This window comes from Diadema antillarum, unplaced genomic scaffold, assembly GCF_040938485.1.
Source record: "Diadema antillarum isolate AM-2024a unplaced genomic scaffold, OU_Dant_1.0 seq00001234_RagTag, whole genome shotgun sequence".
In the NCBI taxonomy this organism is placed as follows: domain Eukaryota; kingdom Metazoa; phylum Echinodermata; class Echinoidea; order Diadematoida; family Diadematidae; genus Diadema; species Diadema antillarum.
The window spans coordinates 994794-1014034 of NW_027272022.1; the positions used below are offsets into that span (position 1 = coordinate 994794).

Genomic DNA, 19241 nt, shown 5'->3' on the forward strand with positions numbered 1-19241 from the left:
TTGAGGACTCTCCCCGTCCCTTTCCCAGATTTCTACCGACACTCACCTAGGTGACAAAGCCAGACTTGAACAGAGAGTGGAAGACTTGGAGCTCCTTCTACAAAAGGTACTTTGCAGCATGTGACTGACTGTATGCGAAAAGTATTTGTGGAGTGTTTATATGATTGTTGCTCTCACAAGATGATATCTTTTGCTAGCCAATGCAAAACTCCATGTTTGTTTAGATATGTCATCAGAGACTGAAACTGACTCGAGCAGGTACTGCGGTAATCCAGCTTCACAAAGTCTTCCTTTGTAGTGTGCGCACAGAGCACCAACACTCAACTCTTTATATGCCTCAGTACTATTTAGCTTTATTACCAAGCTTTGTCATCAGCACCCAGTAATCCATTCAAACTTGACCAAGTTAAAGGTACATGGTCCCGGTGTTTTAGTCAAATGCGTACGTGGGGCACGTCACAAGTTTCCTATAGAGACCTACGCTATCGACTCCTCTCTAGCGCTTACGCTTTGGCCCACTTCCCCGAGTCTGAAGAAGTCCGATTCACTGTAGTCAGTGGTCGGATCACAGTTCGGCTCATGATTCGGGTGAGGAGGAAGACAGCTTTTAGCAAAGTTCTTTTGTGATGTCATAATAACAAGCACATATGCACGCACCATGGCATTACTACAGACTGCGCGATGCGCAGAGAAGGCAACGCAGGCAACGTTACTTAGCAACAACTACGCACTTTACTCTTGATGACAGCTCAACTTCGGTAATCTTCGTATCAATGCTAACGGTGATCGGCAGTATCATCAACAGCGCCCTCTACACCACCGGGACGATGCCCCTTTAAAGATTAGCCAGCCCACTCAGATGTAGCAATGTGTCTCAGTCCAACAGGAAGACCACATGGATACAATAGGGATTTATTGGGATTACAATCTCTATTCATTACTTGTTACACTCTGGATACCTGCACCAGTCAGTGAAGCAATTACTCCAGGGCCCCATTTCATAAAGAGTTGATATGATAGCAACAGGGCTCGTACGCGTCATGGAATTTCTGGAAAGTCAGGGAATTTCAAAATACTTTTTCCAGAAGCAAAAAGTCAGGGAAAGTCAGGGAATCCATCTATTTCTTCTGGAAAGTCAGGGAAAATCATTTTTTCAAGATATTTGTTAAAATGATATTTGATTTCTCTTATCAACAAAGGAAGAATAGTTTGTCAAATTTGTGGTTTCTCGTATTAAGACCGTTTTCGTAACAAACTCCACGCACATTGGTGTCTAATTGCGTCTTTCATGGGCATGTGCACGTGTACTTGTGTGTATGACTATCGACTGGCAGTGATGTAAGGTGCCGTGGTGCCTTTGTGTACACATATGTACATACGTGACATGAGCGCTGCTGATGATGTGAATGGCATTATTTTAAATTGCGTGCATGATCGAAGCGTCAGTCATCTAATACAGGGCTCGACACTAAGGGTGGGATTTCACGGAGCACGCGAACGATTTGCGAAGGACGCGAATGGCAAAATCCAGCATTCGTATTTTAGTCTGCAAAAGATCGCCAAACGAACGTGAGGGTTCGGAAGCGTCGTCAATTGTTCGCGAATGTCGTTTTTACTTCGGCGAGAATTTCAAAAAAGTTTGAAATTTTTGGCGAACCTTTTCCACACACTTGGTCGTGATTTGCTCGTGAATTGTTCTCGAAAGTGTCTTTAAAGCCTCGTCATATGCGCAAGATCTTCGCAAGACACGCGCGATGTTCGCAAAATGTTCGTGAAACCCCAAACAGACTCCGAAACTTTGGAGAATGTCTCGCGTATGTTACGCGAAATCTGCGAAGTTTTTCCGATCATTTTACGACGTAATCGCAAACTGTTCGCATACCTTTTGAGATATTCTCGCGAACGTTTAGCGCACGTTTGGGGGATATATTACCTATACGTTTTCTACAAATAAAAGTCGTAGCATACATCTAAACATCAAACAATTATTAACAACTACAGTAACAAAAGAAATTAAAGACTAGCAAAGAGAAAGAAATGTTTGATATACAAAAAAAAATCGCAGAATACACTTAATATTAATCTAAAGTATGCAAAATTTCCTTTAAACTATAGAGATTATGTGTTGGAGGAATTGCTTAAAAAAAATCAAATGCTTTACTACTTGTAGTGGAGATAGGTCCTAGGGGAAAAAAAATGTAGGCAAGCACAGGATAGAAAAATGAGAGAAAAAGAAAGGAGAAATAGAGGAAAGAAAAAAAAATCAACTCAAGACAGCTTCCACCTCTCCTTGGGTACATTTCCTCCCATGATTATTGAAAAATTTTCGTTGTTCGCATTTCCGTCGCGTGTTCTTCGTGAACGTAACATGCTGTACTTTAGCAATGATACACACGACATTCGCACAAACGTCGTGGAAACTTCGCACAAATTGCGCAAGAATAGTTTTCGGCTTCATTGTCGAAACGCATTCGGAGAAAAACTTTTCCGAATGTTGGATTTTGTCATTCGCGTCGTTCGCAAATCGTTCGCGTGCTCCGTGAAATCCCACCCTAACGGTGGCCCGGTAGCCCGTGGCCACAAAAAACGCACATCGGGCCACCAAAAAAAAAAAAAGTTGGAGGATTGCCTTTACTTTTGGAAATGGACAGCGGTAACAATCGGCTCCGTAAGATGCTAAAATAAATGTCAGATGTTTGCTTTTAATTTTGGAAATGAATAACGGTAATATTCGACTCGGTATGATACTTAAATAAACGTCAGATGTCTGCTTATACTTTTGGAAATGAATAACGGAAATATTCAGCTCCGTAGGGAGCTAAAATTAATGTCAGATATTTGATTTTGCGTTCGGAAATGAATACGGATAACATTCGGCTCCGGAAGATGCTGAAATAAATGTCGAATGTTTGCTCTGACGTTCGGAAATGAATACTAATAATATTCAACTCCGTACGATGATAGAATAAATGCCGTATGTTTGCTTTTACGTTCGAAAGTAAATAGCAATAACATTCAGCTCCGGAAGATGCTAAAGTAAATGTCGAATGATCCCTGTGACGTTCGGAAATGAATAACAATAATATTCAACTCCGTACGATGATTAAATAAATGTTGGATGTTTGCTTTTACTTTCAAAAGTAAATAGCAATAACATTCGGCTCCGGAAGATGCTAAAATAACTGTCAGATGATTGCTTTTTCGTTCGGAAGTGAATAGCAGTAATATTCTGCTTCATACGATGCTAAAATAAATGTCGGATATTTACTATTATATTTCGAAATTAATAACAGTAATATTCAGCTGCGTTTGATGGTAAAGTAATTGTCTGATGTCTGCCTTGACGTTCAAAAAATGAAAAACAGTAACATTCGGCTCCGTACGATGCTGAAATAATTGTCAGATGATTCATTTCACTTTCGGAAGTGAACAGCAATAACATTCGGCTCCGTACGATAATAAAATAAATGTTAGATGTTTGCTTTCAAATTTGGAAATGAATAACGGTAATATTCTGCTCCGTACGATGCTAAAATAAATAATAGATTGTTGCTTTTACATTTGGAAATGATTAACGGTATCAATCGGCTCAGTTAGATGCTAGAATGAATAGCGGATGCTTGCTTTCACGTTCGGAAATGAATAAGGATAACATTCAGCTCCGTAAGATGCTAAAATGAATGTCAGTTGTTTGCTTTTAATTTTGGAAATTAATAACGGTAATATTCAACTCCGTATGATACTTAAATAAACGTCGGATGTCTGCTTATACTTTTGGAAATGAATAACGGTAATATTCAGCTCCGTATGGGGAGCTAAAATTAATGTCAGATATTTGATTTTGCGTTCGGAAATGGATAAGGATAACATTCGGCTCCGGAAGATGCTGAAATAAATGTCGAATGTTTGCTTTGACGTTCGGAAATGAATACTAATAATATTCAACTCCGTACGATGATAAAATAAATGCCGGATGTTTGCTTTTGCGTTCGAAAGTAAATTGCACTGAAATTCAGCTCCGGAAGATGCTAAAGTAAATGTCGAATGATCCCTTTGACGTTCGGAAACGAATAACAATAATATTCAACTCCGTACAATGATTATGTCTGATGTTTGCTTTTATAATGTTCGAATGTAAATAGCAATAACATTCAGCTCCGGAAGATGCTGAAATAAATGTCGGATATTTGCTTTGACGTTCGGAAATGAATTAAAATAATATTCAACTCCGTACGATGGTAAAATAAATGCCGGATGTTCGCTTTCATGTTCGAAAGTAAATAGCAATAACATTCAGTTCCGGAAGATGCTAAAATAAATGTCGAATGATCCCTTTGACGTTCGGAAATGAATAACAATAATATTCAACTCCGTACGATGATTAAATAAATGTCGGATGTTTGCTTTTACGTTCGAAAGTAAATAGCAATAGAATTCAGCTCCGGAAGATGCTAAAGTAAATGTCGAATGATCCCTTTGACGTTCGGAAATGAATAACAATAATATTCAACTCCCTACGATGATTAAATAAATGTCGGATGTTTGCTTTTACTTTCAAAAGTAAATAGCAATAACATTCGGCTCCGGAAGATGCTAAAATAACTGTCAGATGATTGCTTTTACGTTCGGAAGTGAATAGCAGTAATATTCTGCTTCATACGATGCTAAAATAAATGTCGGATATTTGCTATTATATTTCCAAATTAATAACAGTAACTTTCATCTGCGTTTGATGGTAAAGTAAATGTCTGATGTCTGCCTTGACGTTCAAAAATGAAAAACAGTAACATTCGGCTCCGTACGATGCTGAAATAATTGTCAGATGATTCATTTCACTTTCGGAAGTGGGCAGCAATAACATTCGGCTCCGTACGACAATAAAATAAATGTCGGATGTTTGCTTTTAAATTTGGAAATGAATAACGGTAATATCCTGCTCCGTACGATGCTAAAATAAATAACAGATTGTTGCTTTTACATTTGGAAATGATTAACGGTATCAATCGGCTCAGTTAGATGCTAGAATAAATAGCGGATGCTTGCTTTCACGTTCGGAAATGAATAAGGATTACATTCAGCTCCGTAAGATGCTAAAATGAATGTCAGTTGTTTGCTTTTACTTTTGAAAATGATTAACGGTAACATTCGGCTCCGTAAGGTGTTAAAATACTAGTAAATGTTGAATGATTGCTTTCACAATCAGAAATGAGTAACGGTAACTTTCGGCTCTTTACAATGCCAAAACAAGTGTCGGATGTTTACAAATGTCTGTAAATGCTCCCACTTTATCATTTCAAACGTAAGTTTTGACCACCTACATGTAAATAGGCATCAACTTTTATGATAACTCTATTCATTTATTTTAGACATGGGTACCTGTATCACGTCAGTAATGCTTAATATTTATTTTTCTATGTTTAGTAGGACCGATTTAGTTTTTCTTGTGTTTTTCTTGGTTTTTTTTTGGCCACCAGATTTTACTTTCGGGCCACCAAAAAATAGAAATCAATGATTTCGGTGGCCGGATCGGGCCACCAAAAATAGAAGTTAGTGTGGCGCCCTGTCTAATAACACGAATGTATGATTACTTTTGGATTGAGATAGTGCATTGATTTTGATATAGAATTTGAATTAAAGCATTTTACCACAGAATATTGACAACACAATCATTTCAATGTAAATAATAATCATCTTCCCTCTCCTTTATACTTGAGGATGTTAAGGCTTAGATAATTGTGCGTACATTTATTATTGAACTTGATCAACTGCATTATCGATATCCAAGAAAAAAACTAGAATTGTGAAATTCTATGTACAAACTCAAAGGAGAGTTGTCCTCTTGTGATATCACATATTCTGGCATAGTTCTGTCCAAAGAGGGCAACATACACACTTTTGCATAATTCTTGTTAACAGGTTATCCAAATTTGCTCAACATTTTACTGTTGGGTTTCTAAAATTGTTTTCTACTCACCTAATCCACGTTGTTGTTTGGGGGAAATTCCCCTTTAAGGTGCTTCCTTCAGAACAAAGCATAAGTGTGTATTACCGAATATACACACTTGTTTTGTGTTTTGCTTCCTAGTATTATGATGATGTATTTTTACACACTTTAGAATAAGATGTGTACATCGTGTAAAATAGTCATGGAAATTTACATTTTCTGCTCTGGAAAGTCATGGAAAGTCAGGGAATTTTGAAAATGTGGAAGCGTATGAACCCTGTAGCAACTCTTGCTGGAATGGCAATTGTCAAGGTAACAACAAGAATCCAGCCTCCTGATTGGCTGTTGCTATGGGAAGTTGCCAATCCAGCAAGAGTTGCTATCATAACATCTTTTATGAAATGTGGCCCTGGTTGCATACCAGTCAGTGATCAAAGCACAGTTAGGGTTAAGCAGTATTTTCTAACACTGCTCATCATTTTCTCCACCCATTCATTGCATTATGCTGGCACTCGGGGGCTATGTTATGTGTCACACAGATTGTTAAGTGTGTGAAAGACAATTGTTTAAAATCATGTATGTATACACATACAACTTTGTATCTACGTAGCAGGATTATGATTTAATGTTGTATTACTTCATTTTGTACATATTTCTTTGATAATGTTTACTTGGGTGAAAGTCACTTTGGAAGAGTCAAACAAAGTGCAACGAGATTCAATAAACAAGTACATTGTACTCATTCTAGATTATGATAATTGGTTTAGATCAATGTTTGTGACATTTCCAGTAAAGATTTAATTTAATTGATGAAGAGTAATGTTCATACAAAGACAAAACAAAAACAAAAACATGAACAGAAACACTGATAAGGAGAACACCATCTTCTACTGAACAATGAAACTAATCATACATTCAGAGAATTTGAAATTCTACATTGCTTCAAATTTTAATAGTCGTACATTGAATACAGTGTATGTGATCTATAGACTGGGGAAATGGTTGGATATGGTGACCCTATTAGTACCGGTATTTAAAAGTGGTGCTCTGTGCAAGATGACATCTTTGACGGTTGAATATGATAAACGAAGGGGATAATTTCTTCCTTTCCCCCCTTGACACCAGGCGGAGCAGGAGCGCAACAGCAGCCAGTCTCGTGTCTCTTCCCTCCAGGCCATGATAGTCACCCTGGAGGAACAGGTGCGCACCCAGGTGCTGAGAATTGAGGAGGCTAAGGAGGACGCCTCAGCGTCCAAGGCCCAGGCCTCCAAGATGAGGTTTGTTGAACATGCCCACTCCCCGTTAACCCTTTTTGCGCCAGTGAGTCTAACATGCACAAATTTCACACACTTAACCTGTGAACAAGAAATTAATGTGGCACGCAGAGAGTTAACATACACAGAATCTATTGTCCTATTCTTTCACAAATGTTTACCCTTATCTGAGCCTTTGTTTTCCCCTTTTTCCCCTGAAAGGCAAGCAACGTGTTTGCTGTAGATGGAAGCCCCCTTTACCATAATAAGCCTCACCAACTTCCAATACATTTTATCTGATGCTCACTTGTGGTGACAGAATGGCATATTGCAAGCTTTAGCACCCCCTCCCCCCCCCCCCCCCTTGATTTGATTCAGGTGTAGCAGCAAGGTACAAGTCTTGTTCTTTCATCATCCAGTATTTTCCAAGAAGTGATTAAAGGTGCCTTTTAGTCCACTTGATCTGTGTTGGTACAAGTGTTGCAGATAATGGTGGCTGTAATGCTGTTATGTTTTCAATACTTCAACCCTCAGTCAGTTTACATCACAAGGAGTCCATTCTTTATCCTCCTCTGCTGAGCAATATCTTGAGGAATCCGCTCCATCCATACTCCCGGTTATTGCCATTTCATGCCTAAGAGAAGACCCATTAACCTGATGCAATGTAATCATGACCAATGTTCGCCATCAGGTTGATCGCAGACCAGACGGAGCAGTCGGTGGAGGAGTACCAGCGCAGACTTCACACCAAGTCAGGTGACCTGCAGGTAGCCGAGGAGAGGATCGTGAGACTGGAGGAGAGAATCAGTAAGTGGGCATCTTGGCCCGTAACTTGTCTGTTGATGAGTGTTCTATTGTATGGCAGGAAACTCGCAATCTTATCCACACCTTTCATTTCAACACTTCATTATTGCCTGGATATCCTATGATCATGCTGTTCTCTCTTCGCTTCTGCACAAGGGATATTGTAGTCACATACCAGGTACCATACTCCTTTGAGATGCTAACAGAGTAGCTGCTTTCTAGGGAACATGCAACTCTTGGATAAGCAGAATTATAAATGCAAATTATATCAATGGGGAAAGTAGGACACATACATGTACAAACTGTATCATAATCTTGTTTGAGAAAGATGTGCTCAGTATTGTGCAATGCTTTTCCCAAACCCAGCGGACATGAATGCCAACAATGCACTCCTGAGGGACGAAATCAACGAACTGAGGGGGACAGTGGCTTCCATCGACCGGGAAAAGGATGCTCTTCAAATGGCTGTTGACGAGAAAACAGAGAGGGTCATTGACCTGGAGCGGGATCTGATTGAGAAAGGCCGGACCATTGGTGACCTGAGAGCTACAGTGCACGACCTAGAGACCAGGCTAGAGTGAGTCATGTAGGAGCATTCATTGACGATGCTGCTGAGATATGCAGTTAGATTAAAATTATCCTAGAATGCATGAGCATAAGGTCTTTCGTCCTTACTTCCAAGTGAATGAATGGAAGGCATACATGTAGCATTTGGTGACATGAATGTTACGGAGATATGAATGTACGATATGGTTAGTTCCCCCATCCGCCAGCTGTTGCGTGATGATCAATTGAACCCTAGCAGGAGTGTCTTTTAGCAAACTACATGCAATTCACTCTCGCGTAGGAGATCAATCGCTTTGGTCCAATTTGTCAATTATTGATAATCCATCATCAAACATTTATACGGAACAACTGTGATCAGATACATGGTCAGATTACAGTACTGTTGCCCTACCTTTTTGGCCAATATTTCACATATTTACCATTAACCAACTGAAATTGTGTTATCAAAGCATTATTTCTCACATTTCTCATGCATACACGTACATATGTGTCCATGTAAGAACAAATATTGTCAGTATCTGCAGGCATGTGGAAACTCTTGTTTTACCTTTAATATCTGCCTTTTTAGGCAAGCTGTCAGCGACCTCGGTAGCAAGGATCGGGAGATCCGCAGCCTACGCCGACAGTTGGACTCCACCAGGGATGAGCTGACAGATGCCTCACGAGGCCGGGATGTCACCATCAGGGAGAATCGCCGCCTCCAAGAGGACCTTGCCACTATGACCAGGGAGAACCAGGTGAGATGACCCTCTTGAACTGCTTGAATTTGTCTCACTATCTCCCTATTGTTTGTTGTCATTTGTTGCTTGCTGCAACATTAGGCTTGATCACTGAGAAATAAAATCAATGCACATGAAGATGCATTGCTGATTTTGTATTGAAGAGGAAGTTTCTGTCCATGGCATGGTGAAGATTGTTGATATCCTATAGTACGTATGTATGTACTTTGCTTTGTATGGTGGTGAATATGAAGTACCGTGGTATGCGTAAATGTGAATATTGTTTGTTTGTGTCTTATTTGGCTATAATTTGAATATCAATCATCTGGACTACTGAGAATATCAGTTGCATTAATGGTTAAAATCTTGTTTGACTTGTCATCACCCATTCCCATGTCAGACCGTCAACCAAGAGCTGGAAGTTGCCATAGAAGAGAGGTCCACATTGAAGACCCAGGTCCAGGAATACATTGCAGAAGTGGCCCGTATTGAAGACCTGCTGGCTGGCAAGGTGTCATATCTGTAGCAGTATGCAAAATCTAAAGGGCAGGAAACTGTAAATTGTTCTGTCTGTCTCACTGTCTGTCTATCCATTGATCCGAATATCAAACAAGATAAGCAAGAAATTTACAGAATGTATTTCTTTGATTGGAAATAGAGTAGTAATGTATGAATTAACTTTTTATGCTACCACTCCAACAGGAGCCAGACACGCTTGGCTTTTCAGTTGTCCATCTTTCTGTTTCTTTGTTATTCTGTCTGTCTGTCTGTCTAAATGACTTACATTAGCTGTCAGAGTCTCAATATACTACTACAAAAGTAAAGTATATAAAAGTTGTTCATGAATTAGATTTTAGGAAAAAATGTATGTTTAATCAGTGTAATTTGGGAAAATTCTGATTCTGAAGTGTTGTGTAAAGCATTCAGAGTAATTTCACTGGGTTTGTATGTACGTAGGTTAAACCATATGTGACCATGCATCACAGAACGAACAAAAATTCGCACGTACTGATTTTGTGTGAGGACTGAAAAAAAGGTGAAATGGGTGAACCTAGCTAATTTGACTCCTTCATATTTTCTGAAAGAGCAAGTCTTCTTCTACATTATACTAAAATTTGGGATCATAAAACGAACAGTAAAGTGTGTTTTTTAGCAGTTTATCTTGAACACTTTTTTTTTTATAATAGCGTGATTAGGAGTGTCTGTAGAGTCCCCTTTTCTAAAAAACCCTGTAGACACTCTTCATTTCCAACTCTTATAACTTTAGAAAGGGTAATGCTACTGCTTTGAAAGTTGGCATTAATCATGGACAGAATGTGTTGATAAAGCATGCTTAATTTCAGCTTAATCTGATAATCCCTTCATTGCTGTTACTCCGGTGGTTTACATCCTGTTTTTTGTCCCATTCATGGCACATCTAGCACGGCTTGGTAAATATAAAGCGCTTGAATAGACCCTGTACTTTAGAGCCTCTTTTCTCAGTTCACAGTTTTCCTGAGTGTGTGCTTTCTTTCCAATATTTAGATAGGTTAGGGGAGTCCATTTGATCTGAGTTATACATCATTTTAAAGCTCAAAGTCTGCTCTTTCAGAACATGCTCTTAACTAATAATCCATGTCTGGCGACTTTTTGTTGGTTCTGTGATGCAGGGTGACATATAATGCTGTTTTAATAGTGTTTAACCCATTGAGGAGGAGTCCTGAGTATACTCAGGCAAGTGTCCATGGGAAATGCTTGTTGTAGCAAATTCAGCCCGTCCTCAATGGGTTAATATTGACAGAAATTGATGAAAAAACAAAACAAAACATGTGAGGGTGTTACGAGAATGTGTTTTGCTGTAATGTGATCTTCCCTGCCTGTTTCTCCGCGTACCCAGGAGCGAGAGCACCGCGACCTGTTGGACAACTACCGCTCAGCCACGGCGGAGGCTCAACGCTGGGAGACGGAGGCCACAGAGAGGACCAGCGAGTCCTCCAACATGCGGCTGGAGCTGATGGCCAAAGACACGGAGATGAAGAGGATGCGGGAGAGAGTGGACGAGATGGAGAGGGAGATACATGAGGTCAGTCTTGACCAGTGACAGGACATCTATCCCTGGGACAGTTGCTCTGGTCTTATTTTTTTCCAAGGACTTGGTGTTAGGGTTAGGGATGTCATGGTGTTTTAGGTTTAATTTTTTTTTCCAAGGATTTGGTGTTAGGGTTAGGGTTGTGATAGTGTTTTAGGTTTAGTTTGATGTGAGGATTAAGGTTATGTTTGTGGGTAGAATTTATGTTTGGCTTAGCATCAACATTTTCATGGGAGCAGTCGTTGCAGGAGCAAATGTCATGAAACCATATTGACCAAATAGATAAGAAGTTGGGGTGTGGTCATAGGATTTAAAACTGTCAAGAAATCAAATTTTACAAAAGGGGAAAAAAATGCTTTAATTATTGGGAAGGCAGTCTGCTTTTTAAATTTCCACTCGTAGGAATATAATGGTAAAGATTTTTAAAAAGATCTCGTTGATTGCTCTTTCAAACCCCTGTGATTTTGGTGTGTCAATGTGTGTTAGTGTGATCCCTTCAAGTTCATTGTGCCGCATGGTACAGTTTGTATGCTGTCTTTGAAGTGCCGTCCCAAACATTATTCACAGTGAAATATTCTTGTCTCTCCTTTATCGACTTCCTTCAGTGAGTTGTAAGGATCTACTATTAAAGGGATGGTACAGTATTGGTGGAGATGAGAATTGGACTTTTAACTTTTTGCGAGATACCAAGAAAACACTTATGAATTAGTACAGAGCATGCCATTTTAAGAGGAATTCAAAGTTTATTTGATGAAAATCGGGTTTGGAATGACTGAAACATCCAAAAACAAAGTAAAACAAAGCGATCGTAATAAAGTGTGGGTCCCACACTTATTAGAATCACTCTGTTTTGGATATCTCGGCCATTTCAAAACCAATTTTCATCAAGTAAACGTTGAATTCCTCATGGAATCACATGCTCTTTCATATTTCATAAGAGGTCTCTCATTATCTCACCAAAAAATGTTAGAAACCTGAAATTAAGTCTTAACCAAAACTATACGATCCCTTTATATATACTGCTGCTGCTTCAGTTAATGCTCTCTGCATGACTGATGAGCAGTTGCTGCATTCAGTCATACAGTGTATTCTGATTTTCTTGCTATTACCTGATACATACCTCATGCAAACCCTCACACCTATGCAAACTTTACTTTTTCTCTCTATTTCTACCCCTTTCCTCTTATGCTGCTATTGTGACAAATTGCCTTCTCCATTCATATGCACACCTTTTTATCAAATTTTCATATTCTTTTCCTACCCCCACTCCGCCTTCACACACTCACCTATACTTCACTCATAATATCCATTACAGCATCTATCGACCCAGCAAACCTATGAGATGCAGGTGTCCAACCTGACACGCTCCCTGTCCAACATGGAGGGTAACTTAAGGCAGCTCCAAGACGAGAAGGACTCAGTGGTTCAGGACCTTGCAGCCGTCAGAGAGCTTTGTGTCAAGCTAGACTCCACCAAAGAGTCCCTGTCACGCCAGCTGACAGCGAGGAACATCGAGTTTGAGCAGGTAAGGACACTTTACGCTACATGACATTTTTTTTTTCTCTCTCTCTTTTTCTTTCAGTGCCAAAGTGTTTGCAAAATGACTTTTATAGTGAATTCCTGTGAAGGTGAAGCTCCCCTGCCATGGGTGCTGTGATTTCTGCCTTTAAAGGGGAAGGCTAGTAACTGATCAGTGGGAATCAGTAGGAATGCTGGGGGATGATTGTTCCAATCCCTGTGGGATTCATTTAAGAGTACATTATACATCTATTTTTGTGTGAAAATTATTTGCTTATTATAAAGTAATGTGCAGTTTAATGTTTCCAGGTTAGTATGCCTGTACAGTGACAGGGTGATCGTTAAGGGCCCCGTTAACGATCGGCATTCTCACTGATTCCCACTGATCAGTTACTAGCCATCCCCTTTAAGGAAATTCCTTTTCTTTAAAGTTGTTTTACTTCACCTTTTCTTCTTTCTCTGTTCCAGTGAATGTAAGCCAGTCTATGTGTTGCTTCAAATGTGAACACTTTAATTACTTTGCTGAAATAAAGAGTGGACTTTGATGCAGTTGGAAGTGATGATACACATGGGAATGATCACGTCTTATATAGTTTGTTCATGCAAACAGATTACACAATACATACTAGCTTTTAACCCATCCTTAACAGTAACTATACATGATTTTTAACCTGTTTGTAACAACATCATACTCACCAATCATTGGCAGGCACATTGAAACAGTCTTTTGCTGGCAAATATGTAGTGATGTGGTGGTCCATGTTCTACACATAGGATTAGCCAGTCCACCCTGCAGTGCTTGTTTCCCCATCCTATGGTCATTACCATCTTTGTCTCTCTCGGTAGTGTGAGGCCAGGACTGAGGACCTGAAGCGAGAGGTGGAGATGCTGCGTAGTCAGGTGTCCACCGAGAGGACCACTGTGAGGAACCTGGAGGCCATGATCGCTGGCAACAGGGAGAAGGAGTTTCAGGCCCAGCTGGACAGCCAGGAGCAGCGGTCAGAGCTTCAGCTGATCAAGGACAGACTGGCCTTGGCTGATAGTAAAGTGTGAGTGACGTATTCAGAGAATGGTCCTGTTAGACAACTATGTCAGACATTTGATTCAAGTCAATAATAGTTTTTATTTTACCTTGCATTAAATCCAAGAGTTGAATTAGACATGGTTTACATACCAAAATGGTAGCTTATGACATTAAAATTGATTACAATGCTGTGATTAAATTAATTATTGTACATTTTCTTTTAGTCTTTTACTTTTTTTATATGCTTTCTCTGTAGTTTGTAAGTTTTATTTTTATACATAGGCTTATTTTCTGTAATTGAGCTTGTGCACACAAGAGTTTGTGTAATCCTTTTTTTTTTGAGGGGGGGGGGGGGCATGTATGGCTAATGCAATTTAACATCTATTACATCTTGACTGATCATTATTTTGAGTTTTCAGCCAGTATAGGATTAAGATTATATTTTACATTTTTATACTAGAGAAATTGAATGTTCATAAGTATTTTGTACACAATCACTAGATGACATCACCAATCACTCATTGCTTCATGTCAACTGTTCATGAACTGTTCGGTAAAAATTAACAAAACTTCACAATTTCATAGCTTCTCTAAATTTTATCCAATAATATTCAAATTTTCACTGTTGTGGTTAGAAAATTTTGTTCTTTCTTTTTCAGACTAATTTTTAAGTGGTTTTGAATTGTCATTTGAATCCTGCATCTTTCAGGCAATCTCAGTTACCATACCAGGATGCCAGTGTTGCAAAAAGTTGATTCCATAACTCTTTAAGTAGTACATGAGTTAAATCATATTTAACAGGACACTTGCTGTTTCTGAATTGTGTACTATTGTTTGTATAAATGATAGGCAAAGTCAGAGCCGGGAGATCCAAACACTGCGATCCAGGACGACACAACAAGAATCTGAGCTGGACAGAATCAAACGTCAGTTGACCAGTGAGAGATTTGAAAAGTAAGTTCCACTCTAGTAACAAATGTCTAGCTAGTGATATCAGTACCTCAGTGGCCTTGTTTCATCAAAAATATTTGTTGTTGTTATAAAATCAATTGCAAACTTTCATGTGCATGAAGCAAAAAAGAGATTCACTTTAACCCGTCGAGGACGAGTCCCGAGTATACTCGGGCAGGTGTCTATATGGGAAATGCGTGTTGTAGCAAAATTGAACCGTTCTCAACGGGTTAAATGTTAATAGAAGTTCATCAAATCCCTAAGTAAATGATACTTTTCTTTTTATAATGAAATCATGTTAGAATAAAAAAAATAATGAAAATAATGAGTTTTCACAGTAAAATCTTTGAACACTTCAGAAATATTTTGCATCAGAGTTTGTTGTCATGCATTTACCTTTCATAAAATTTCTGAAGTGTTCAAAGATTTTACTGTGAAAACTCATTATTTTCTTCTTTTTTTTCATTCTAACATGATTTCATTATAAAAAGAAAAGTATCACAACCCAAAGTATCATGTCATGGTTTTTTGCCTGTATTTTCAAATCATTAAAATGGTTGTATGAAAACTGATAAATTTTGTCTGACTCGGAATGGTTTTGTGGACAAGTTTTTCATGTGACAACATTAGGGTTATTGAAATGATTGAAAACTTAGTAAAGCCTGATGATTTCATTTTCCTTCAACGTACAGAGAAAGACTGACACAGGAGATGAGACGCAGCAGTAGCCATGGGCGGTCTGTGGCCAATTCCAGCGTCAGCTTTGAGAACCGGACCTCAACCTCCCATATAACATCTACTCTCACCACCTCATCGTCACGACGACGGTCCTCCAGTCCACAGAGGGCGTCCTCACCAATCCATCAGATCATTTCGCCTGAGCATTCCCTACGCCGCTCCCCAGAGAGGTCCATCCTCAAGACGTCCAGGTCGTCGTCACCGTACCGGTCGCGATCCCCCGAGAGAAGTATGCACAGTAGTCGAAGTGGTGGTAGATATGGTATGGTTGATGATAATGATTGGTTATCTGATGGTAGTTTGACAGGTGGGGATGACAGAGAGAGCACTCTTTTCACGCCCCTGAGAGCGTCGTCACGATTGGTGAGTTGTTGTCCCCCCTCTAGTGCTCAACGTGTGAAACAAAACATCCAAAGCAAGCTACGCAAAACACATCAAGAACTCCAGCTTGATGCAAAATTCATTCAGACATCCTGCCATTTCTTGCTTCCAAGGACCACAACATGTCGAGGGGTCATAGGTCATTCTCTGTTGATCATCTGTATGTCGAGGTTGTCTTTCTCCTCGTCTGATGTTTAATCTTGTGACAACCACTAATGGATCAGAGTGAACGAAATCACACAGTTATCGCATGATCCCATGGGCATTATTTTTATATCCTCATCTCAACTCATCTTTGTGCAATATTGAATGTCATTGATGTTCATACAGCAGTGAGCATTTGTGTGTCTGGTTTTTCCTGGTGTATTTGTGACACACTGTTTGTTGTGTTCAAGGCTGCTGTTTCAGCTTTTCAGGTATAATGCTTGTTCCATTGTTACTGTGGCTTATCATAAATACTGAACGTTGCATATTGCACATTATGGTTTACACATGAAATGGATACAAGGTGCTGGCAAATTTTCAAAGCTGTAGTCAAACATTGTGCATACTCACATGTTGACATGATCATTTATGAACCATGATGATTGATCAGTCTCCAAAGTTATCAAGCTGACATATCTTTGTTTCTCATGTGGCAGATGAAACTTGGCACTGGCAATAATGAACATGCATACCTTGGAAATTCCTGGGAAGTCGTGCATTGCGTAGATTTTGAAGATTTATGGACTGTACTTGTCTCTACTGCTTACGATTCTAACACTCTTTGTCATGAGTGTACCATCCTTGTCCTGAAGGAAATGAGTGACGCTTTATTGTGCAAGTATAATGCAAGAAATGAGAAGCCTCAACAGTGCTGTCATCTAAATTTACAAGCATCCATTCCTGTCATTTGTGATGCCAAATCTCTGTCTACATCGTTCATGGCATCATTTACATTATGTAATCATTGATGTAACATTGCAAGAGATGATCTTCCAAAGATGGCATTCCTTTTTTACATGGATTTCAACACATTACATCTATTGTGTCTCGCGGTTATTACAAATCTTTATAACAATAATTTTTGACTTCACGGTGCATCTCGCCAAAACAACCTGGTGTATGTTCAGTAGAAAAACTATTTCCCAAGACATTCTTAACATCTTCCCCAAGGTGTTTCAACCTCTTGTAGCAAGCCTGATATACGAAGGAAGCTCTGGCAAACAATGAATGGGTACATCTATGCAAGGTTCACTGTAGTAACATAATACATGAAAAGAATTGGGTGTTGTAATAGTTACTGAAGTTTTTAGATGTTCTGAATATGGTTGACTCATGTAGATTATCTGTCATTATTCATCTTAAACTTAGAATTTTATTCACTTACTTTATTCTCACCAAAGCAAAAAAGATACATTTTCATCAATCAGTGAGGTGATTTTTTTTTCTTTTTTTAATCCTGAGCAAACAAGCCTCTACCCAGGGTAGCTTTTCTTCATTCATCATTGAAGATTGATGTAAAGATCTGAAGAGTTTGGTCACAAAACAAGCTAACTCCATTGTTGTTGAATTGAAATATTTGCGATGAAAGCTGCTGCAAAAACAAAAGAAATAATAAAAAAGTATGAGATATTTGTAATTATAACTTTAAGAACATTCCTTGTTATTTTACAAGTGAAGTATCACTTGCAGGCCTCGAATTAACCGACGGCCACCGACGGCCATGGCCGTTGGTGCCCCTCTTGTTGGCCGCAATGCCTTCTTTTCCTTGATCAAAGTTACAGCCGAAAAAAAATGTGCCCTTTTTCTTGTGGCCGTGGTGCCCTTTTAGAATGAAAGTTATTATTTATGATGTATAATATGCCCTTTCTCAAAGTCTACACTTTAATAAGCTTGAACAACTTTCCTGATCTCAAATATCATACCTTCAGTTCACTTGCGTCCCAATATATCTGATTCAAACTCAAAGTATCTTTCCGAGATACGAGATGACGTGTAGAAGTCTATGTACATGTACGCCGACCGGCTTTTACCGTCCCGACTGCCTCCGCAGCAGCGCAGCGGCCATAGAGTTACTAGCTAGGCAGCGGCGGGCCGAAGCAACTGGTCGCAAGCCATGCTAAAAAATGCCAGGCCTGCAGCTGTCGGACGGCTGCGAGCATTGCCATCTCTCTCGCTCTGCATTCATGCCCACATGCTCAAAGCAAAATGGCGCCAGAAGTGCTCCAAAGCGAGCGCGGCGTACGCATTGAGAACGTACTGTATTACAGAACCTACATCGTATTGCGTATGGCCTACTGCCTAACGTCTTCTGCTGCGGAGAGATCTTATGCGTGCGTGCGCTGCTGGAGTGTAGCAGCACGGTCGATAGCATATACAGCTCTATGGGGCATTCACATCACGTATAAACACCCAACATGCCCTTTCCAATGTGGCCTTGGTGCCCCTCTGACTGACCTAAGTGCCCTGGCCTCTTGGAAAAAGTGCCCTTTTCTAAATGGCCTTGCCCCTCCAAAATCCTATTTCGAGGCCTGCACTTGAAAGGTTTTATTTTGCTCTGATGGTAGACTAACTTTGAAAATGTTTATAAAAGCAGTTAAACTCATTTTGCGATCAAACTCTTCATCTTTAGCAGCCGTGCTGTCCTTTATGTGTTAATACACATTTACCCATACACCTATCCCCCTGTCATATTTGTTTTCTTTTCTTGTTTTCTCTTCGCAGGATGACAAGGGATGGCACCTAGATAGGACGTGATGTTTCATCCATAGGTTGGTTGATACTTCCTACTTCTTTGCAATCTTTGAACAGGATTTTAAGTTTGTTTGGTATCTGTTAATTTGTTGATTTGATGGCTTCTTCAAGAATAATCAGTAAAATTTTACAATTATGGCCTGCATATAACTATGGCTACATGGATGCATTTTCTTCGAGTTCCACTTTCACCTATATCAGGTCTATGGAGGTGGTTAAAACCTTTTAAGTTCATTCCTAGCTTTTATTTTGATGGAATGTAGCCAATATTGTACTTTTAAAAAAAAAAATTCATGCAAGATTTTTAAATAAGTAAGTGGTTGATATTTATTCATTTCCTATCGTTAAAAGAGGAGTGAATTCATGAATTTGCACTTGCATGTGCCTAAAAACTTAAGAACGCTGTCACAGAGTCAAAGGATTATAATCATGTCTTGTAAAGAAAACGATTAATAACTATTGATAACTGATAGATAAGTGCAATCTATGTTCAGGAAAATTGTGTTCCTCATCAGGTATGTGTTTTCTTGTTAGTTTG

The 19241-nt window shown here is 39.3% G+C and overlaps 1 protein-coding gene across 1 annotated transcript in view; it reads left to right on the forward strand.

Moving 5' to 3' along the window:
* The window catches only part of LOC139745095 (centrosomal protein of 135 kDa-like), a 45998-nt gene that overhangs the window by 26442 nt on the left and 315 nt on the right, over window positions 1–19241 (forward strand). Inside the window, exons 13-24 of the mRNA XM_071655516.1 lie at window positions 29–106; window positions 7070–7221; window positions 7889–8004; window positions 8368–8578; window positions 9137–9305; window positions 9688–9798; window positions 11164–11349; window positions 12671–12880; window positions 13720–13922; window positions 14747–14851; window positions 15541–15815; window positions 18674–18720. Of these exons, the coding sequence (XP_071511617.1) occupies window positions 29–106; window positions 7070–7221; window positions 7889–8004; window positions 8368–8578; window positions 9137–9305; window positions 9688–9798; window positions 11164–11349; window positions 12671–12880; window positions 13720–13922; window positions 14747–14851; window positions 15541–15815; window positions 18674–18678 (1821 nt within the window). The 3' untranslated portion in view covers window positions 18679–18720. The remainder of the gene's footprint in view (window positions 1–28; window positions 107–7069; window positions 7222–7888; window positions 8005–8367; window positions 8579–9136; window positions 9306–9687; window positions 9799–11163; window positions 11350–12670; window positions 12881–13719; window positions 13923–14746; window positions 14852–15540; window positions 15816–18673; window positions 18721–19241) is intronic.